General features: G+C 39.3%; 2 protein-coding genes and 1 non-coding gene across 3 annotated transcripts; 1 reads left to right on the top strand and 2 right to left on the bottom strand.

The window, feature by feature from the left end:
* Positions 1-2,372: 2,372 nt before the first annotated feature.
* LOC113271920 lies at positions 2,373-3,115 on the top strand. The gene is made up of 3 exons (XM_026521844.1): positions 2,373-2,450; positions 2,559-2,965; positions 3,054-3,115. Exons 1-3 carry the CDS (start codon positions 2,413-2,415, stop codon positions 3,113-3,115), a joined length of 507 nt encoding a protein of 168 aa, XP_026377629.1. The 5' UTR covers positions 2,373-2,412.
* Positions 3,116-16,195: 13,080 nt separating this feature from the next.
* Positions 16,196-18,295, bottom strand: LOC113271919 (L-type lectin-domain containing receptor kinase IV.1-like). The gene has a single exon (XM_026521843.1). The coding sequence runs from the start codon at positions 18,293-18,295 to the stop codon at positions 16,196-16,198; it is 2,100 nt and encodes a 699-aa protein (XP_026377628.1).
* Positions 18,296-18,859: 564 nt separating this feature from the next.
* TRNAN-GUU lies at positions 18,860-18,933 on the bottom strand. The gene has a single exon. It is a non-coding gene; the product is annotated as a tRNA-Asn (tRNA).
* Positions 18,934-23,819: the final 4,886 nt, after the last annotated feature.

Genomic DNA, 23,819 nt, shown 5'->3' with positions numbered 1-23,819 from the left:
GTTATTGTCATAATTTGAACCATTTTTGGGCTGCATAAAACTTAGGCCGATTGGTAACAGCTGAATGTGTTATGATGAAAATACTCGTTCAGGCAGGCATTTCTAAGAACAGTTTGATCCCGACTCTCAAACTGGTGATTTAGAGAGAACATTGTTGAGTTTGATTCTTGCTTCTCAGGTCTCCTTCCCTGAAAAACACAACACATCATTCTGAAACAACACACATTCAATCCCAACCATTCATCGAGTTAAACAACAGAAATAAGCTTTCTCTTTCCTAACTTCTTGACATCAATCTTGAGTTTCTCTCAATGTACACAGAAATACAACAGGAACCCATCTTATGTGAAAGCAATTTCATAATTTGATAAGATAGTTGAATCTTTAAGAATTTTTGATGAGTTTAAGGTCTTAATCATATTGGTAAATTAATTTTGGGATTTGCTAATTTTTGGAATGAGCTGGTTGTTTTCTCATTGTTAAGCTTTGTCGAGGTTAGATGGATACAAGTTGGATGCAGAAGGGTAGATGCCACCCTGACTATTTTCGTGGCTGCGATGAATTCATAAATTTTGCTTGGTCTCATCGTACACCTGATTTAGGTGAGAGTATTTTTTGCCTTTGTTTGAGATGCAATTTGATTGGTCTCATCATACAAATTAATTATCCTAGTCCCGTTCCTAAGTTGGTCTTGGTTCCCCAAAAATTAGTTGTAATAGTAACGCTAGAAATAAGAGAAAAACCTTTCTTAAAGAAATTTTTACAAATTTATCATGTAGTGTAACATAAGATTCCCATCCTTCAAAAGAGGAATTGGCAGCATAGATTCATAGATTAGAACTGCATGCTTATCGTTGCACCATGGTCGCCTTATATGCCTCTGGACCTTTAAGTTGGGAGCAGGAAGAACTAGTGACAAATATTAGTCTTACTCTCAACATTTCTAATGATGAGCATTTAATGGAGCTAAAGAATTTAGTTTCAGCTTAATCTTGCATTCGAATTAGTTGACAGGTAAACACATTCAGGTTCGGACTTTATTTTTGTACTTCTATCTTTTCCCTTTTGTTACGTTAGGTCATTTTACTTTATTGGTGTTACTTAATTGTAAGATGCTGAATGTGTTTTACAAATTGTTGCTCCTGATCGATTATTCAGTTGTAGTGATTTACAGAAAGAATTAGTGTATCATAAAAACTATGTTAAAGCAATGAAGTGTTGCATGCCCAATTCATCCTGATATGGTGATATTGTCCTATTCATTTTTCTTTATTTATTTGGTGGTTGTATTTTGGATTGCGGAATATTTAGCATAATAGCAGTTGTTATGAGGTCACTGTCATACTGGGAAATGAAAGAAAAGTATTATATGGATGCCTTTTTCCTGCCTACCTTTTCTGTTTACACATTTTTTTCCCCAATATAGAGATTGTGCTATGTAAAGTGATCAGTTTTCAAATAAATGGCGTTTTTATATTTGATTAATACATTAACAGCAAAATCCATCTCTATTTTGGTTGTTGTTAAAGTTCATACCAAACTATATTCCCCCATTTTTCGGAATAGTGTATGATGATGCGTAAACTATGGTTCTTATGCATGACCTAGTTTGAATTCTTTGATTTATTCCCACCCTCCTGATTCTGTTGCCATTTACCCTTTTTTTTTTAATGATATCATGTGTGATTGGTCACTTGCCTTAATATTCTGAGGTACAATCAGCTTAACATCCTATTGAGCATCTGTACATACTCATACTTAGGATAGGAGAGGGATGGCTTCTTTTGCTGTGTTAGAATTCAGGTGCTTCATTTTTGTTAGTATACATCAGTACTTGGAACACTCAATGATGTTGTTTACGGAGATGTATTTGCTTAGTTTTAGTGTGGCTGCTCAAAACTCACTCTTTTATTATATTCTTGCTTAAGTATTATGTATGAGCTCCTTGAATAGATGTGGATATTACAAATTAGCATATTCCAACAGTCCTCTCTTAGATTCTAATCTGAGTGTTCTTCTGATGTATGATTATATAGGAAACCTTTTTATTTTGTTCAGGATGGAATATCAACAAACTGTGGAGCAAGGAGAGCATTCCAATTTCGAAACTACTGGTGATTTTTTTTTCTGGGTACTGTTATGTTTAGATGTATTTTTAGTTAACCGTGTACAAAATGCTTACGTTACTCTCTAAGAAGTTGATTTCCTTCGAGAGACAAAGGTGTGAGGTGATACCACTTTTGCATCTTTCATTGGAAAGATCAAAGAGGAAAAAGTAAGGGGAAGTAGTTGATTGGGATATGAAAAAAGGAAAACCTTGTGGAAAAAACCAAGTAAAATATTCCGGTGTCATTGGTGTGTTGATCAAACAATGTCGCCGTTGGAACTGGGAAAAGCCTTGGAATTTGCAAGATGACAGCGCTAAGGATTGGTTGTGGTCCGAAATTAAGGTGAACATACTCTACAGTGAACCTAAGGATTGTGTGTGTGACTTATGAACTGAATGGCATTTTTTTTGTTTTATTCATTTATATTGTTGGTGGAATATTTAAAGGCAGGAAGGGTAATTGGAACATCAAACACTATAAGCTCAGCAGCGCCAAAGACTTGGGGAGCAGCCTGGCATACCAGAGGAGCAAATTTTTGGACATTTGCCGTTTTACAGGCTTGGGGAGCAGCCCAGCAGACACGGGCCGACGCCTTTCATACCTTTGGAGAAGCGCCAAAGACTTGGGGAGCAGCCTGGCAGACCGGAGGAGCAAATTTTTGGACCTGCGGAGCCGCTTTACAGGCCTGGGGAGCATCCCAATAGACAATAGACACGCGGCGACTCCTTTCATACCGTTGGATCAGCGCCAAAGACCTCAGGATCTACTCTTTGGACCTGCGGAGCTGCTTTACATATCCAGGGACCAACTGAACATACCTCAAAATGATTGCAAGTCTCCCATCCTTGATAATAAAGGTATTTGTTGATGCTCTATTAGACATGATGATTCTCTACATTTGTTGATATTCTTTCTGCTTGGTGGTCTTTGTTTTGGTTTGTTTAGGAGGTACGTGGGTAACGGGAACAAACGTCTGGGATCGGATACCTAGGTCGCCTGTGAGTTGATTTAACATGGACTAGGCCAAGTTTGAATTATTAGGTTTCTGTAGTTTGATTGTGTAATTTTTTTTGTTTTCTTATGGTTAAGTGAGATTCTGTATGTCTTGTGACAACTACATTTATTTAATGGAACTTAAATTCTTTATTTGGATTCACTTTTTTTTATTGTTTTACTGCTTTTTGTTACCGTACATAATTTAAAATATAATATTACAATGGTCAGTAAATCGGTAAAAGAGTTTTAGCTACATACAAGCTGTGGCATCAGGCTTTGTCTTGCCGCACTCATAGCCAAGACAATGGTGTGGAAAAATAATTTTTAAATAAAATGTAATTCAAAATAATTTTATATTAAATAATAATAAAAAAATTGCCTCACATTATTGCCTCACCAGTTGATGTGGCAAAAAATTTAAAGTAAATAATTAAAGTTTAAAATATAGAAAAAAGATAAATAGGAATACCTTTTGCCTCTTGTTATTGCCTCACCAGTTGGTGTGGCAAGAAATCCAGCTTTTGCTACTGTACCTTAAAGGGGTGGCAATCTTTTCTTGCCACCCAGGTTGTTGCCACGCGTGTGGCAAAATATTTTTATGTGGCAAAAAGGTATAGCCACACTAAATAGGGGTTGTTGCCACATTTGTGACATGTTGCAATACACCCCTTTTGTTGTAGTGCATCTTTTGATAGGGATCAAGGTTTGAAGTTTGAACCTTGATCGGAGACACACGAAGGTGGTGCATGTAGTTCATATGTATCAGTTAGATGATGACTAGCTTGGGGCGTCTGTAGGCATCTAATAGTAAGATACTACAGCGTGCACAGAGAAAAGGATATTCTGATTTTGGTGCCCAGACAATGGTATAACTTTGTGTTTGGTGTATAATTTTGTCCAATTTCGAATTTGGTGATCAAGTCAAATGATTTACTTTGTTTGACCGTGTTGTCCATTCAATTTAGAATTAAAATTGTGAAATAATCAACGAAAAAAGATTTCGATTTGTCATTTCCCAATTATTGACCATATTTGTATGAACCCACGTGTCTAACTTGGTAACATTAGTAAATAAATTGAAAGTCTTTTTTTCGTTCGTCATTTCACAATTTTAATTCTAAAATTGGATGGTCAACATAGTCAAACAAAATCAATCATTTAACTGGACACCAAATTCAAAATTGGATAAAGTTAGGTACCAGATGCAAAGATATGTCATCTTGACATTTGTGTTAACCTTGTTATTGATAGAAGGGCTCAGGATCATACTTTAATAGTTTTATTGCCGGTGAAGGCGGTCATCTTCCAGCCAGTTGATAGAAGGGCTGAATGACCTTTCGTTCTCTTTCCTTTTTTTTAGTTCGATCCACCTGGACCTCTAAAGCAAAACAGGCAAGTAATTCTTTGTGACTATTTTTTTCTATCCCGCCCAATTAGGGAGCGCCATATCATATGGATGATGTTTACGAGAACAAAAGGTTTAATTCACAAAATTAAAGTACATAGCCTACTTTTTTGGGGAAGAACGGCATCTAATAACTGATGCACAACAAAGTACATGCTCCAGAAATAAGTTCTCCGGTTCCTTGTAAGAGCATAATCTATCGTAGGACTTGCCATCAATAGATCATAGAACTCCTTTTTTTCCTTTTTCTTTTTTTTTTAAAGTTGACTTGAAAGACTGAGCCTCAATTTTATAGTTTCACGATCTCACAACTGAGAACCAGCAAAAACCAGACGTGGCTGGTATGCCACTAATCCTTTCCTGCCTTGAACCTTATAAAGTTGAGCTTCTGTAAATTGAATTGAATGAAACATTTAGATCATCGCATAGAATCATAGCTAGGGTAAACGCATGGACATAATGTAGAGGTTAAATACCGCACACGTGAATAATCATGCAAGACAACTAAGTTACTAAGGAGCGAACGGATTTCGAACGTAGCATATCTTAAATGACGGAATCAGTGACGTCACTAAGTCACGGGTGAAGTGTGGAATCTGTACGAAGTTGAGGAGCACGTGCGAGAAGACCATATACATGGGTGCGAAGATATCGCATGCAAGATCCGAAAATATGGGTTTTATTAGCTGTCCTCCACTATATATGTAAAATCCCTATATATAGGACCAACCACCCTTGTGGTAAAGAGAGATCTTTTTGAGAGTAGAGATAGAATTTTAGGAGAGAGAAAGTTATTTGTTTCCCAAGTTAGGGTTTTATCTATCATCTTTGTATTGATTTCTATACTTAATAAAACTATTTCTAAGTGTTCTTCATAATGTCTTCTTAGTTTGATAGATAGATTGTTTAAGGGGTATAGTAGTAGGATTTTCTACTACTACATTTTGGCGCTAGAATACAGCTCGGGATTTGGATTGAACTTGTTTGTGAAAATTTTAGTTTAGGTTTATGTTTTAAAAAAATTCTTTTAAAGTGAAGTTTCTTATTGTTCTTGTTTTGAAGTTTAATTGTTTTTGTGAAAGTAAAATATTTGGAGTCACTCATTAAAAGCACAGTTTTCAATTAAGAAAGCCGTTTTATAGAATAATCTTTGAGGCTATAAATCCCCTTTTGAAAAGAAAAGTTTGCAGATCTGAAAAAGATTTTCATAGAAATAGTTAGAGGAGTTATCCATAGATTTCAAGTTGAGGCTGCTTACATGTAAAAGAAAGAAGAACCAATTGATGTGATAAGAGGAGCGAACAAGCATATATATAATGCAGGGAGTGAATAGATTTAGAGAAATAATAAAGAATGTCGAAGCAGAAAAAGGAAGCAAACGTCTATGGTGCAATATGATAACAAAGTCATGTATAAATACTATGGATTTCAGTGCAGGAATCACCAGACAGATCCACGAGCGTGATAACGAAGGAAGGAAGATTTCGACGACCGGAAAGATGTCTCCCTTACACGAGTGGCAAAAGCATAAGATCATGTTTAAAGCAGATGACATACCATACAGAAGCTGGGGGCGAACAGATCCATTGGTAATAACTGTACCGGCGCGAAGAATGATAAAGAATGGCGGTGCGGAAAGCTCAGAGGAATGGAAGATAGAAAAAACTTTGATAAATACCGGGAGCTCAGCCGACATCTTGTTCTATCACCCGTTCAAGGAGATGGGGTACAATGATACGGATTTACTACCAACTACATACAACATACATGGTTTCAAGAAAGCCATAACAAACCCGAAAGGGGAGGTAATTAGCATATAAATAGAGGTGAAGGTAACACTATGCGTGGTGGATGTGGAATCATCGTATAATATGATATTGAGAAGACCATGGCTACACGGCATAAAAAAGTGGCATCTGCCTTGCACCGATGTTTACGTTTCCCAATGCCGAGCGGAATAGGAGAGATTGTAGGAGATTCAGAAAGATCCAGTGCCTCCTATCAGCTAGATGCGAAGAATTATGAAGGCAGAGATAAGAAGAGAAAAGATAACTGGAGAAAGGCGAAGCAGTCAAGAAAGGAGAAAGAAATTAGGGTGTACATGATACGAGCGGAAGAAGGAAGAGGCATACCGACCGAAATCCCAGAAGATGAAGGCGCACCAGCAAGAGAAATAAAAGAAACATCCCCGTTAAGCGAACCTAAAGCAAACTTTGTTCCAGCGGAGCCAACCAAGGAAATAAACATAGGAACTGAGGAGGATCCCAGAATGATAAGGATAGGGACAGGAATGGATGCTGAAGAAGAAGAGCAGACAATAAACCTTCTGCGAAAATACAATGATGTCTTCGCATGAGACATGGATGAAATGCCAGGGATGGATCCTGATATCACATGTCACAGGTTAGACATCAGGAAGGATGTGCGACCGTTCAAGCAAAGAATAAGGAAAATAACAACCACATACCATCCGCAAATAGAAGCGGAGTTACAGAAGATGCTAGACACATGAATAATTCGACCAGCAAAATACCCGGAGTGGATATCAAACATGGTGGTGGTGCCGAAGAAGAACAAAGGGATAATAATTTGCATCTATTTCAGCGATTTGAACAACGCATATCCAAAAGACAGCTATCCATTACCAGATATACCACAAATGGTAGAGGCTTCCTTCGGATATAAAAGATTGACATTTATGGACGGGTATAAAGGATACAATCAAATTCCATTGCAGAAGAAGATCAGGAGCACACGGATTTCTTCGCACCTAGAGGATTATATTGTTACACTAGAATTCCTTTTGGATTGAAAAATGTTGGTGCGACGTACCAGAGAATGGTTGAAAAGGTATTCGCAGAATGGATTCACAAAACTTTAGAGGTGTATGTTGATGACATGCTAGTGAAAAGCAAAGAAATCGAAAATCATGTAACTCATTTGGAAGAAATATTTGCGCGAATGCGGCAGTGTAAAATGAAGATAAACCATGCGAAATGTATCTTCGGAGTGGCATCAGGGAAATTCCAAGGATATATTGTATCAGAAAAAGGAATACAAGTAGACCCATAGAAAGTGCAAGCAGTTCGCGACATTGAAAGATGTGCAAAATCTGATGGACTTTTAGCCTCGTTGGGACGGTTCATGTCCTGCTCTTAAGATAAATGGAAGCAATTCTTTAGCATTCTAAAGAAAGGAGCCAAGTTCGAATGGACAGCCGAATGCGAAAAGGTGTTACAAGGCATAAAGAATTACTTAATGAACGTGTCTATTTTGCAGAAAGCTGAACCAGGAGAGGAGATGCTATTATACTTGGCCTCGGCACCACATGCATTAAGTGCAGCATTACTTCACATAGATGGAGGAGTCGAGAAACCGATTTATTACATAATCTAAACCTACAATGCAGCAGAAAAGAATTATACGAAGATTGAAAGACTCATTCACGCACTGGTATATGCAACTCAAAAGCTTCGCACGTATTTTCAAGCCCATAAAATCAGAAATCTTACAAAAGTACCAATTGAATCTGTGATGAAGAATTCAAAACGGCCTGGGAGAATAGAAACATGGAACACACAGGTGGGAGAATTCCAAATCAAATATGAGATATTATCATCAGTAAAATCACAAATTATTGCAGCCTTTTTGGCAGAGTTCCCCTTGGAGGAATGAGAGTGTAGAAGACACGATGAAGATAGGTGAAGAACAAGGGAACCCACAAAATCTATTAAGATAATGAAATTCAAAAAGGTGGGAGATAGTAGTTGATGGATCCGTAAACGGAGAAGGAAATGGAATAGGAATAGTAATTATATCGCCATCTGGGGCAAGAATGGCATATTCATTCAGGCTGGATTTCGCATCAACAAACAATGAAACAGAGTACGAATGAGTAATGCATGCGCTGCGATTGGAAGTGGAAATGGAATTAGATGACGTCAGAATAACCAGTGACTCAGAACTAGTGATCAACTAGATATTGGGGATATACAACACGAATGATCCTTCATTACAGAAATACAAGATGTTCGCGGAAAAATTATCAACAAAAATAAAAAAACATGGAGTGGAGACACATATGCCGGAAAGAAAACAGATTTGCAGACGCTTTGGCATTTCTCGCGTCAATGCTGGTAGATCCGACCGTACGATACATAAAGATTACAACACTTTGCCTGTCATCAATCAAAAAGGAAGGATAAGCAAATGTAATGATGATAGAAGATGAAGATGGAGAAAAGGAGGGAAACGAAGAAAATTGGTGATTGCAGCTTCATTCATACTTGGAGAAAGGAAAAGTACTTTACCGAAGATCATTCCTTGGGCCTTCGCTCAGATGCTTGACGCGAAAAGAATAAATAGAAATACTAAAGGCAACACATTATGGAGATGTAGGAGATCATACCGGAGGAAGATCATTGGCATACAAGGCAAAGATACATGGGTACTACTGGCCACACATGCATGAAGACGCGAGGGAAGTATCTAGACGGTGCGATGAATGTCAAAGGCATGGAAACAGAATACATGCGTCAGGCGCGAACTTAAGTTCATCAACCAGTGTTTGGCCATTCGCAAGGTGGGGCGTAGATACCGTGGGACCATTCATACCAAGGTCAGGCCAAAGAAGATATTTAATTGTCGCAACGGATTATTTCACAAAATGGTGAGGGTCAAAGGAAGTCCAACATATACGTTATAAGGACATCTTTACATTCATATTCGAGAATATCATCTGCAGATTTGGCATCCCAGTGCAATTGGTGTCTGATAATGGAAAACAGTTCGAGGGTGAGAACATAGAAATGCTGTTAAATGCCTTCAAGATCTAGATTAGAAAATCAACTCCATTATATCCACAAAGTAATGGGCAGGATGAGGCAACTAACAAGACGCTTGCGAATATACTAAAGAAGAAGTTAGAAGGGCCCAACAAAGGATGGTGCGAGCAGATCCACAATGTCTTATGGGCATATCGAACAATACGAAGAGAAGCAACGGGAATGTCACCATTCTGTTTAACGTATGGAGTGGAGGCTTTACTACCAACCGAAGTCATCATACCAACGACAAAGAAAGAAGCTTGGGATAAAATCTAAACACAAGCCTGATGCTAGCAAAGTTGGATGACTTGGAGGAAACTAGAGAGGCTTCTTTGCAACACATGGAGAACTATCACAAAAGATTGGCAAGGGAATACAACAAGCATGTCAAACCAAGGGAATTTCAACCAGGTGAGCTGGTGTTAAGAGAAATACCATCTTATCAAAAGGGAGGAGATGGAAAACTGGAGAAGAAGTGGGACGACCCATATATAATCAAGCGAATTGTAGGAAATGAAGCGTACGAGTTGATGGACAAGGATGGAAAGGATGTTGGGAGAAGGCCCCATCATCCATGGAATAGATTGTACCTTAAAAAATATTATCCATAGGAGGTTTAATAGAGTAATGTGTCCGAAAGAAGAAGAGACGATCTAATAATGTATGCGCGAAGTTATGAATAGAAAGAAAATATTTTCACCCTTCAAAACAATGATCTATAAAAATACAAATAGAAGAAAAAGGCAATGATAAGACCTCAAAATAAGACCTCAATTGGGGGCAATAAAATTTAAAACCTCTAACTAGGGAGGCTGGGTAACCAATTATAGCGTGCACCCTAGTTTTCACCTGTGCAAGAGGAAAAATAAATAAGCCCTAACGCGCGTCATAATTGGGGAAAAAACTGGTAATGCATGGCTCAGGCGAAATCCATACCATCCCTGGGATCTGAGTCATGGAAGGTGGTGGAGAAATCAAAGCCTATCTAGTAGAGCCTCCTTAGTCGAAAGGCTAAGGTACTAAGTTCTCTATTATGGAGTGTAGAAACTCGACCAGAGCGTCGCGGTACATGGTTGAGCTAACGGTGTTGGGGGCGTCTGGAGCCTACCTCGCCGCTCTTAGCAAGTCTTGGCAATGATACACTCAGTCCTCAAGAAACCCCACCTAGGGTGTGGTCTCAAAACCATAAGCCACATATGTAATAGATAAGAGACCGCGAAATCAACTGGTTATTGCATCACTGGATGGGAGGAGCCCACCCAAACCGGTAGGGGTACGTCTCCTTGAAGGGCCAACCAGGGGGAAGATAAGGACGGCACCCTCCACTAGGGATCTTAATTGTGTCAAAGACGTTAATATCACAAGGATTTTAATTATGGGAGTAAATAGGCTTGTCGTATTAATGCATATTCACATATCTTGCAAAGGCAATAATACGAAATATGATAAGGTAGGGTCAATGGGTCAATACGCGAAAACGTAAAGACTTCCTGCGACTCTATCGCATGGCCAAAACGATATCCTGAGGCAAAGATAAGCCATATCACCAGGAGAGGCTGATTAAGACCTCTATTTAGGAAGGCTCAATAAGACCTCACTATCAAACACCAAGAGACCTAAATAAATGCCCATGTCATAAAAAAAATTGTTTTCTAAAAGGGGTTGTGTTCATATAAAACATATTTACATATTCGCATACATATTACCACATGTTCGTTATATCTTACATCAGCATGAATAAAGTTTTATATTCAGATAATTAATATCCTATATTCGCACAAGTAATATCTTCAACAGTTCATCTTTCTCATAAATCCATGAACAGGTCATTATCTAACATACTAATAATAGAGGCAGGTATGGGAATTACAGAAAGAAAGTATTATTCGCATGATTAGAAAATATTTCTCGCATACTTAGAAAATAATTTGTAGAATTGCATGCTTAGAAAATAACCTTTAGAAACAAATTTGTCTTTCCTTAAATGTGCAGCAAAAAACAAAAGAAGTGAGACCCAAAAAAGCTCAAAAATAGAATGAAGTTAAGGGTCATTCAGAGAAATTCCATCATGTGAATCAATGGCTTCAATCTCTGCAACAGGAGGAGAACTTGGAATAGAGGCCTTCGCAGAAGGTTCAGCATGTGGAATAGCTTGAGCTTCAACATGAGGAATAGCTTCAGCATTTGGTACATCAAGAAGATTGCCGCCAGCACCATCTCCCTCAGGTTGATCTCCAGGAAGAGGGATTTCCTCGTCACAGCTGACATAATCATAGTCTCTATCAGGCTGTGGAATAACTTCATTTTCAGAAATGTCGAGAGGTTCAACTTCGTCCAGAGGCAGCGAATTGGTGATACATATCCCATCAGCATAATCCTTAGCCTGAAGATGAGCATCACGTGCGACATCCTTCTGAGCATTCTTGACATAAATTCTCATCAGCTTCTCAAGATATATTTATCTCCTCTCCGCCCTATCACGAGAAGATGAAAGCATAGAGGAGAGATCCCTAACATCCTTGCGAGATTTAGCCAAATCAGACCTCAGCTTTTGAACAAGGAGTTAGTTGGCCTTATCAGAAACTGCGAAAACAAAGAATACTAGAGTTAGCTTGGAAGCCGCATGAAAGAAGCAACATTCGAAAGAATCTAAAAATACAATTAAAGGTAGTCATCTTGGTGCGACTACCTTCCATCTGAGAAAGATAATACTGAGAAAGGGCCAGACTACTACTTCTCATAACCTCCAAGTGTTTATCAAAGTCATCACCTATCAAGCCTTCAAGACGCAAGCGAATCTTATTCTCATCTTTAGCAAGAGAGGAATGTTTCTTCTTCTTCAAGATATCATGCGAGTTTTCCAACCTAGTGTGTTGTTCGCGAAGCTTCTTCATTTCGACGGTCATTTTCACCTTGTTATTTATAACCTTCCCATTTTCTAAGGACACTCTCCTTATATCTCTATCATATCGATTCCTCAGAGAACGAAGAGATTCCTCTTCTTCAGTACAGGTTCGTCGAAGAGCAAGGTATTGCTCGGTATAATTCGTCTTCTCCTTCAAATGGGATTGATTCTTTCTCACAAGGGTGCGATTTTTCTCTGATAAAGTTTGATTACTTAAATTAGTGTCATATAAAAGCCCAGAAATATGGGATATTTGGGAGTTCAGGGAGTCAAACTGAGTACTAAGGTCATGATTTTCATTCTTCCAATTATCGATTTGATCAACTAAGTACGAGCGATCACTAAGCAGTAGATTCAAATGATGTCGCAGCTCTTTATGCTCTGCACTAGCATCCTCAGTAGAATGTTGGAACTCATGTCTCTCCATAACTCGCTTTTGGCACAAATCTATATGTTCGCACGAACAGAGGCAAAGAAGGGAAAAGGCCGACGGATAAATAGAAAGAGAAAGATGTAATAGAATCACAAAATGAGTAAAAGGAAGTAGGATATACCTCTAAGATCTTGATTCTTGCTGCGAAGTTTCTCGGCTGTAACCTCCCCAGCATGAACATTAGCTCTCAACTGGGCTTCCTAACGGGTAAGCTCACGAATTATAGAGCTAGATTCTGCAAAACCTTCAGCTTGAATAAAGCGGCGACGGGATTCCAAACAATCAAACACAGCATTCATGGATGAGTCCATTTGAGCGAAGATCTCGCTCCTGTCCGATTTATCCTAAGAAGAATTGCCCAACAGTTTGATGAGATACTCGCACAAGCGAAGTTGAGATGGGTCATTGGAGGATGAGCGTGCGAGCTGAACAATATCAAGAAGACGCCCAGCCCATGAACCAGAAGCATCAAAGGCACCAGCCTCAGGAGTGACAAATTTCACTTGAGAAGTAGCAGTTGCGCGAAGAGGAGAAGTAGTCAGAACAGTGCTCATTGAAGAAATAGCGGCAGCAGCATCCTAAACAGAGGAGACGGAGTGATCCACAGATACGGGAGTAGCCGAAGGAGTAGTAATAGGAATGTCTAGCATATATGCAACAACTTCTTCAGTAGTAGAAGTTATGGCCTGAGTCACCGAAGCTAGTTCCATAGAGGTAGAAGTTGTTGGTGGAAAAGAAAAGAGAGGTGGCGAAGTTGAAATAATAAGATCCTTACAGGTATTCTCAGTAGGGGAATGAGATGATGAACCGACGATGATGTTCGCTGGAGGAGAGATGAGGGACGATGAAGATGTGGTAGTAGTTGCCTGATGGGAAGCGGTCACACTTACCCAAACAACAGAGACAGTCTCACCAGAGGGCACTTGTTGAGAAGAACTAGACTTCTTTTTGAAACTCGGGAGGGCCATGCGAGTATCAATAGCAGGAGGTTTCTTACTCCTTTTGGGCTTCTTCTCTTTCTCTCTCGCATCAGCCTTCGAATAACAATGCAGATAAGAAACGGAGGCAACAATATTGTTTAAAAAGAATAAGGTGTTTCTTAGTACCTTGTCATGCGAAGGCTTCCTCTTGAGAGATTTTTCATTTTCGCTCCCTGGAGAGGAGTTAGGGTTTGGAACGGTGAAACGAGTTCCAGCGGAAGCGGTTTCGCTGTAACAATACCAGTATAGGAATTATGAATAACCATAGCATAAATAACAATGGATGGAAAACAACAGCAGATCAATAATGGCGGCTCACAGTTACAGACAACAACAAAAACAAGACATACCCCACAAAAGGCATAACAAAATAGATAAGACGAACCTTTGAGGAGAATCCATTAAGTTCAAATAAGAACAAAAGAAAAGAAACCGAGGATTGGAAGGGGAAGAAAATCCGAAAAGGTTTGGAGAAGAAGGTGAACTATAAAAGAAAGTCTCTCTCTCTCTCAAAGGGGGTTAAATAAGGAAGAAGATAACCGGCTGTACCAAGTAAAGGAGGATGACGTGTCAGCGAAAAGTGCAGATGTGAGGACGTGTGAACGGTTACATGTAAAACCTGGAAACTTGTCGGTTAAGAGAGAAGATGAAAAGTTGACAAAGTGCGAAAAATCGCATAAAGGGTACGAAGAAGATAATGAAAACAGTTCTCTCATCTCTCTTTCCATAATTAAAATCGATAAGAGAAAAGGAAAAATATAGGGGTTAAATACCGCACAAGTGAATAATCATGCGAGACAACTGAGTTACTAAGGAGCGAACGGATTTCGCACGTAGCATATCTTAAATGACGGAATCAGTGACATCACAAAGTCACGGGTGAAGTGTGGAATCTGTACGAAGTTGAGGAGCACGTGCGAGAAGACCGGATACATGGGTGCGAAGACATCGCATGCAAGATCCGAAAATAGGGGCTTTGTTAGCTGTCCTCCACTATGTAAAATCCCTATATATAGGACCAGCCACCCTTGTGGTGAAGAGAAATCTTTTTGAGAGTGGAGATAGAACTTTAGGAGAGAGAAAGTTATTTGTTTCCCAAGTTAGAGTTTTATCTATCATCTTTGTATTGATTTCTATACTTACTAAAACTATTTATAAGTGTTCTTCGTAATGTCTTCTTAGTTTGATAGATAAATTTTTTGTGTAGTAATAGGATTTTATACTACTACACATAAAAATAAAAATTAACATTCAGTAGCTCATTAGATTAGCTTCTAATCGTAGCATACTGCATATGTAGGGGCGAAATATCAGACAAGATAAAGATGCAACTTCGTTCTCATTAAAACAACCTTAAGAAAACAATTACGCGATAACAAAGGAAGAGCACGAAGAATAGTAATACGATCACCAACTCTGTCAGAAGAAGCACGAAGGACTAAGAAGCATCGCGACAGATAGAGACAGTTCTCAAAAGCCTTACAAATAAGACAAACTGAAATAGAATCAGTCAACTGAGATCTTGCACGTGAACCATGATCGTCTTCTATTGATCTATTTTCCTATATAAGGGCTCAAAAATGATAGAGAGGATAGAGAGATCAATTGAGATAGATAAGCTAAGGAAGTTATCATAGAGAAAAGGAAGTTATTAGAACTTAGTCTTCATCTTGTATTTTCTTCATTGTTGTATACAAACTCAGCTTGAATCCATTGTAAGAGCACCATACATCCGATATAAAGTTTAAGAGAAGATCATATTAGTGTTAAAGTGATGAATAATATCATTAATGTTTGAATTTATCCATATAGCTTAAGATTTGTGTTATTATCGTTACAAAGGTTGTAGTTGTAAGATTTTCCGCAACTACAACATACAAGATTCATCAACCAAGAGTATTCATTAAAAAAACAGAATACGAAATCAGTCGATGATTGAAATTTGATAAAAGTAACCTAGCTTACCTTGAAAGGGAGATGCAGAATATTGATATATTTTTCCACTACTAATACAAGGCCAGAACCAAGAAATCATGTCAGTACTGCTTCATCTGTTTCCTTTTCTAAAGACAAGGGACACACAAATGTGTGCTTGTAGTCCAAAGGAAGTGATATGCATCATTTGTATGAAGATTAGCTTTGTGACCACTGTATAGGGCATCTTGACAGAGCCCTGACGTCATGTTTTCCGTTGCAGTAAAAAATATAATTAGCCTAATCACAATAACTCCATGTTGACAAAGGCCTGGCATGTTTGCTTCTTATTTTTCTGTTCAATTCTCTAACTTCAGTATTGATAAGAGAGACTCAAATGAATGAGTCAATGTCTTGAGCTTTGGGCAACAGAGACGTTCGCCAATAATCAACGGTACTAGTTACCAGAGTCAACTGTTGACTTGACAAGCAACATTTTAGAAACCAGTTGATGATATTGAAGATTTGCAGAAGTCTGGCTGGATTCCTATTATTACTATTAGCAAATACATACATATTTATAGTGACTATTACCAATACATACATATCTAGCTGAATTAAACAAAAATCAGCGAGGCCCAGAGAGGACAGAACCTAGAGCTGATGATGATCGATTCATCGAGATTTCTGCACAGCTTCGGCACTCACCAGTACTCGTTGACATCAACAATGTGCCGAGATTAAGCGCCCACAGATCAGTATCAGGCAGAGGCAAATGTCCTTCTAAATATTGCATCACTTGTCTCATGCTTGGTCTAGCCTGTGGATCAATACGTGAACATAATAATCCTAACTTCAATACAATTTCCATTTCTTCTTTTACATATTCATTCAATAAATTTGAATCAGTTGTCTGTAATATGTCACCGCTTCTCCAACAATTTAAGACCCAATCGACAAGAACTTCACCCTCTTCCATCTCGGATTTATTCAGTTCTACTGGTCTCCTACCACAAGCAACTTCAAGCAACAAGGCACCAAACGAGAAAACATCTGAGCAAGTTGTTGCTCTACCCGTTCTACTCATTTCTGGTGCTATATAACCCAGTGTGCCAACAACCTTGGTCGTCTGAAACTTGGTTCCGCGAGTGTACAATCTCGCAAGACCGAAATCACCTACCCTTGCATTCATTTCTCCATCTAGTAGAACATTACTGGCCTTGATGTCTCTGTGAATCACTACTTGTTCCCACTCTTCATGCAGATATACCAGCCCACAAGCTACACCTTTTATGATTTGAAATCTCTGGTTCCAGCTGAGAACTGGGGTTATTGAGGTTGAATCTGAATGGCGAAAAATTAACTTGTCCAGACTTCCATTAGGCATATAATCATACACCAATAGAAGTTCACTGTTTCTCCTGCAATAACCCAAGAGGTGTGCCAAGTTCCTGTGCCGAAGGTGACCGATGCTAATGATCTCTGATATAAATTCCCTGATTCCCTGTTTCGAGTCATGGGAGATTCTTTTGACAGCAACTTTGGTGTTTGAAGTTCGCAATATGCCTTTATAGACCCTTCCGAAGCCGCCAACTCCAAGAAGTTCTTTCTCTTTGAAGCCATTAGTCGCAATGTATAAATCTTTGTATGAGAACCTCAGCCTTCCATGATTTAGTTCCCAATCCTCCACCGCTACATCTGCAAGCTTTTCACTCCTAATTTTTAATACAACGAATACGACTCCAATGAGAAATAGTAACACGAAAACGGGGATAATAATTGGAAGCTCTACTCCAAAGATTTTTGCATTTCGGTCATCAGTCTCTCTTTTGTTAATCTCAAAACTCCATCCCAATATGTAATATGATACTGGAACAGAACCAGTAGATGATGAGAAGCCAGCGTACATCGAATCTAAGAGAATATCGGAAAGATCGTGCTTGTAATACAATAGAGGAATATCTGGTTTAGGCACTGTAATTGGAGCTAACGTCACGCTAAGTTTCATTCCTACACCATCATATTCTATCCAAACTTGAATCCGATCCTCACTTGTAAGGCCAAGTTTGCGACTCCCACCATTGCCATCGGTGTAGTACCCTGGAGGTGAAGCTATAACAGATCTTATGCCATTGATATTAATTCCTACATGGTCACCATTGATGGTATCGAATTCTTTATTATAAACGGTGTCTATTTCGACAGCAAGAACATGGTTGGTTGAGTTTCCATTGTTTGACGAATTAAACAAGCCTAAATATCCGTTTCCCATTACTCCAGGCAACTCTGGTTGAGGTGCAAGAACAAAAGCAATCCCTTGACCAGTTAAACCTGCATCTACCGCCCGTGGATTTTCTTTTATTATAGAAAAGATGAATGAAGTAGAGAAGGAAAGAACATTACCACCACCAGAACTTGAATTCTTAGTTTCGGATGATGAATTTTGTTTAGTATTGTTCTTGAAACGTAGTGGACGAGAATGAAAAGCATGACCAATTTGATGTGTGTTATTGGTTAATCTCAGTAATCTGTTGGGTGTGATAGCTGCTGCGCCATTACCGAAACTCAGATTAGAAGCTGCATTTTTAAAATTCATGTAAACAAAACTATCACCATGATAGAAATGATTAATATGTTTTTCTTCTTCTATCAACGATATTGACAAAGCACCATTAATCGTAAACACCAATACCAGTACCAGCACACAGACCTTCTTGACCGATAACATGGCTGCGATTCAGACCCTCCGATTAGAAAATTAGATAGACAATTATAAGTAATGTAATATTGTACTACTGCATAAGAGGAATGAGATGAGAAGAGAAGAGAAGAGAGAATACAAATGTACATTATTATGTTTCTACCATTGGGGATATAAATATGAACCGGCAAGTGTAGTTAGGATTTTTAAGTCTTTACATTTAAAGCGCATAGGACCTTGCGGAATTAGGAACCTGTATTTCGGGTCAAGTCTTGGTTGAGTCTCACCATATATGGTTGGGAAATTTAATCATATTACGGATATCTAGCTAGTCAGAGACTCTCTTCACAAGACAGGTGAGAATTATTATTGCTAGATGTACATTTTATCTATCTAGTCTTGGATTGATCATTGATGGTCAAAGTCATGTTTCATTTAGATAGAATTAGTAGTACTAGTAACTGTCATCGTAAATGTCAACCCAAGAAAAAGTCTTCTCTGGCTGGAAGACAAGGCAAGATGGGATAGAGACCATTTCTATTGAACTAAAAAGATGCAAACAAAAAAGGTTTTTAAAATGCAAACAAAAAACGCTAGAAACAGGGATTGAACCTGTGACCTTGTGGTTAACAGCCACACGCTCTAACCAGCTGAGCTATTCCAGCTTTGTTGTACAAGAATCTTCTTTTATCTTGGTGTATTTCTTCACAAATTTTAATAGAAAAAGTAAACTACTACTGTCACTTGGTTTATGGCTTCCAACAGATGCGACTGAAAGCCAGTTTAAAGAAATCTACGGTTTGGTTATCATGAACCAAAGATGGGGATATCTTCTTCACAGGAGTAGCGCAGACCGGACAGTTCTTACATGAAAGACCAAAGACAAGATGAACAAAAGGACTCGTTCTGGATTTTAATAGTCGGCTAGAGTTTTTCCACCTTGCAACAGAGAACAACCAAACCGCAAACGTAGCTGGTCTGCCGGGATTCCTATACTGTTGAACCTTAGATTTATGGCTCTCAATAGTGTCTGATCTCTCAACCTCACGATAGATAATGAGCTTTCCATTCTGGTTTCTCATCAAGATCTGCATCTGTGGGTTGAATTGAGTGCAAAAACATATAATCAAACGACAAATTTGTACATACACGTGCACATAATTAAACAAAAACATGGTATATAAAAACGAAATATGTTAACAAACAGTATTTAACCCTAGCTAGCTTACCTTGAAAGGAAGGTGTTGACGATATTCTTTTAGTTGCCCAAAATTTTTGGACAACAGAAGAAAAGATATTATAGAAGCAGAACTCAGCTAATGGATCTCTACCCTCTAGTCCAACCGACTTCACCATAATCGGGCCTTTGAAAGGACCAATCCAGGCTATAGCCCATCCCTGAGTTGGAACGGAATTTTCATTCCCAAGGTATATACGGAAAATTTATCTATAGGAGGTGAGACTACTAGGCTTTAGTGAATGGACCTGCCACTAACTGATACCACTATAATAGGTACCTATAGATAATTCCTACTTATTTGTACCACTAGCTGTTCAAATACTAGTATACCAACTCTTTAATGCTCCCCTTCTGGCAGTGATAAATACTAGGTTGGCTAACCTCAGTGGATGTCTGTCACAACCAGCAGTTTCTCTAATACAAGACATCAATTCATTATGTATCCATCGCACTATGCAGTATTTTTTTAAAATCTTGTGCGACCAACTTATCCATCAATGCAGACTACCACAAAAGCAAAATACTAGAACTCATACTTAAACAAAGTTCATATGTGCATCTCTCAGTAATCATATTACACTTTATCATGAACTCTTTTGTTTCCTTCATCATCAAGCTTAGGTGCGACTCCAGCTGTGATGATAATTTAACATGTTTACTAACTGGATATCTCATTCACCTCCATAGATATATGCAGTGTAGATGTGGAAAATTCTACAACTACATCCAAAGATATACATACACACTCCTAATGCAGTAACAAGCAAGAAAAGCACAATTACACAAGATATACGTGGTTCGGTATGATTACCTACGTCCACAGGGGTAAATGGATGATCTTATTACTTGATTCAAGGTTACAAAGGGTGTATCTTCTAACAAACTCACGATTATCACTCTTAAGCTCTTGGTGTTCTCTCCTCCTTCACTGATTACTTACCCTTTAACTCCCTATATAGTTCTCTATTTATAGCCGTAAGTGATGATACATCCAAGTTACAGTGTAAGTTGTGGTACATCTTTCTTGATATCCATCTCGGGTTAAGAGTAAGGTTTCATCCGAGATTCTTGGGAGAGCTTAGTCATACTTTCTTCTGATGTCCCCTTGTCTGGTGTCGTCTGCTTAAGGAATGTTGTCGATGTCCCCCTTGATATGTTTCGTCGAGTCTTACTTCGACCATATTCTTCTTATCTTCTCAACTACTTCGTCAGTGCATTTATTGCTCTTGTACTCGATGGCTATCTCTTCAGTCACTTCCGACCTTTACACGTATTGTCTTCACGGGTTCCCTTGGTGTCTCTTTTCTCGCGCCAAGGTCAAATAAGATGATTGGGTGTTTCGCACTTCACCTATTATCGATGCTTCACTACCTAGGATTTCTCCACCTGGACCTGTGGATTATTTACACCTACATTTATGCCCCTTCTTTCACTCGTGTGATCGACACGAGGGGAAGAAACTGCTTCACCTTCCACGTCCGTTGCCATGTTATATTTCACGTCGTGTTATTTCCCACTACTCTCGTCTTTATGACCTTTCTACCTTCTTCGCCGGTTACAATCATTGGGACTATAAATTCACGTCTTAAACCCTTGGTTTTTCTCTTTTACTATTTCCAAAAAGTTGCACTCTCTTTCCTTGGTTTCTTCTTCCAACTAATGCTCTGATATCTCTTCGTTTTCTGATTCTTTGAGAGCTTCAGTCATCCTTTGATCCTCCCATTACTTTCCACTTGTTGCTGTTGCGACCTTTTCCGTTTGTTATCTTCTTTGATTCGAGGTTTCTTCCCAACAGTGGTTCCATGGATTCTTCGGCTCCCTCCATGACAGAGAAGAGGTGTGTCGTTTATACCTTTTCTGATGATGACGGTGTTTCCGTTGATTCTTTGTTTATTGTTGATAGCCCTTCTCATCCTGATTATGGCGCCCTTAATTTTATCCTTTCTGACGGTTCTCCTTCGTTTTCATGTAGGACTGATAAGAGGGTCCCCAAGGATTTGCCTGATGAACAGTTCATTCAACAGTTAAAAGATGATTTTGATCACCATGGTTATGACATTAGACTCTTATCGGGCCAAAAGGGTGTTTTGGAAAAAGCTGATGTCGTGAACTTTCCTCACTCGGCCGAGGCGACCATCATTACCAAAGGTCAGCTGGAAATCGGGCTGCGCTTCCCGTTGTACGATCCTAGTCGTCCCTTCATGTACGAAGCTCTTTCAAATATTCATCCTTCATGTGCTTTATCTCAATGGAATGGTAACACCTTTCGTCTCCTAAACGAGTGGGAGAGGCGAGGACGAGGCGGATACACTCCTGCTCCTTGGTCGACCTATGATCCTTCTGAGTAGGGAGACTACACCCCCGACAGCTTTGTTGCCAACTATCGGAATGGAACCTCCATTAATGGTGATCTTGCTGGTTTTGCTTCTAGTCCTCCCCGTCATAAGACTCTCCTCGAGGGTGTTAAGAAGTTGGTGTTGGATGAGGATCCAGAAAGAGGAACTTCTAACAAGCACGCCCGTCATACCAGTGATGTTGCTTGGGATCGGGTCCCTCTTGCTATTTATGGTCCTCTTCTGAGTGGCTGATTTCCTCCTCCAGCCGAGACCTATCCATTTGGGTGGTGAACATCGATCGGGTAAGTTGTTTTGTATGTTTTGACTTTGTCGGCTCGGGTATCTAGATGGGTCATGTTTTGATTTATTGTTGTTTTGCAGCCTCAGTCTCAAAGCAATCAATTTAAGGCTTCGGTTTCTAAGAAGAGGGATAGGGGTCCTAGAACAGGAATTGAGGGAGAGGCAGGGAAGGTAAAGAATATACTGCTCTAACTACAGTACATGTACTTTCCCATATTTGTTTCCTTGAATGGATCTAACGAAGACTCATGTGCAGAAATCGAAAGCTGATAGGGGAGATGTGGAGAATGTTTCGGCGACTGATGGTGAAGACCCCGGCAATCGGCTTCCCTTGTCTCATTTTCTGAGGAAGTTGCCTCAGAAATCTTCTGATGTTTCTTCTACCGTTGTAAGTGGTAAGACTAATGCGAAGGGAAAAGAATCGAAGGGCGATGAATCTTCCCCAGGGGAGGTTATGCCACAACAATCTGATGGTAGAAGTGTCACCCTCGCCGATGGTGTTGTGCTTCTTGTTTCTGATGGTGATGATGATGAATATCTTTTTGATGAGGAGTACAGTACTGGTGGTGTGGGCGAGAAAGAGGATCCGACGCCGAGAGAAAAGTCTGGTGCTGGTGAAGAAAATGTTGTCCCTGAGGGCGAGTTGTTGGAAAATATTCCTCCTCTTATTTCCTCCCCGATCTCGGTGGGACTACCTTCTTTACTATCTCGGTTCCGAAGTGCAATTATCTAGGGGCTCTCACTTCTCCCGACTTTGCCTCTCTGTCCGATGATCAGACGATCAATGCCATGTCTTTGTACTCTGTTGGTCTGAAGGGAACTTTTGATCAGATGGAGAGTTGTTTTTCTTTAACCGTTCATTTATAACGTGGAATGGTTGTTAATGCTCATAATGTTTTCAGGCTACTAATAGGGATTTGTTGGATGTTGCTCTTAGGCGAAGGGAGCTAGCAGAAAAGGAGAGTCTTCGTCTCCAATTAAAGAAAGAGCAGGAGCGAGCCCGAGAGTTAGAGAAACGACTGGCCGAGACCCAAGGTATTTATTCAAAAGTTAAGTAGCTATGATTGATTCCGTAGTTCCAATATCCTGAATTTAGTATTATCTTGTTAGCCGAGATGTCTAGCATAGATGCCGATGCAGCTTCTGAATATCGTTTGTTAAATAGAAAACTTGATATTGAGCTGAGTCATGTTGACAATTTCCTCCAAAGAATCGTGAATAAGGACGATAAGATAGATCGTCAGAAGGCCGATCTCGAGCAACTTCGAGATGAGATACTTCGATATCAGAGATTTGAGTATGTTCCAGAAGAAATAGACAATCTTCGGATGAATTTGTCTCGAGCCCAAGGGATTGTTGTCGATAAAACGTTTTTGGCTGACAACTTGGAAAGTCAGTGTGGTAGGTTGACACTTCAGGTTAGGGATTTACATGTTGATCGTAAGCAGATACTGAAAGAGAAAGATGCTGCTGAGAGGTCTAACCAAAAATTAAGGGAGAAACTTCGACAAGTTGATGAGGTGTCCCGAAATTTGGAGTGGGTTCAGGCTCAGTTGTCGGGCCTGCAGTTGGCTCATGATCGACATAAGGCTAGTTTGAGCGACCACAAAAAACATTTCCCCTCCAATGAGTTCAATAAACATCACTATAACGAGTTAACTGCTAAGATCTAGGC

The sequence above is a fragment of the Papaver somniferum genome, chromosome 4 (genome assembly GCF_003573695.1).
Source record: "Papaver somniferum cultivar HN1 chromosome 4, ASM357369v1, whole genome shotgun sequence".
NCBI lineage: Eukaryota > Viridiplantae > Streptophyta > Magnoliopsida > Ranunculales > Papaveraceae > Papaver > Papaver somniferum.
This window is presented reverse-complemented; position numbering and strand designations above follow the sequence as displayed.

Coding starts and splice junctions, on each gene's coding strand:
- LOC113271920 (XM_026521844.1), top strand. CDS start 2,413: ATGACAGCGCTAAGGATTGGTTGTGGTCCGAAATTAAG. Junction 2,451..2,558: donor GGTTGTGGTCCGAAATTAAG/GTGAACATACTC, acceptor ATTTAAAGGCAG/GAAGGGTAATTGGAACATCA. Junction 2,966..3,053: donor TCCCATCCTTGATAATAAAG/GTATTTGTTGAT, acceptor TGGTTTGTTTAG/GAGGTACGTGGGTAACGGGA.
- LOC113271919 (XM_026521843.1), bottom strand. CDS start 18,295: ATGTTATCGGTCAAGAAGGTCTGTGTGCTGGTACTGGTATTGGTGTTT.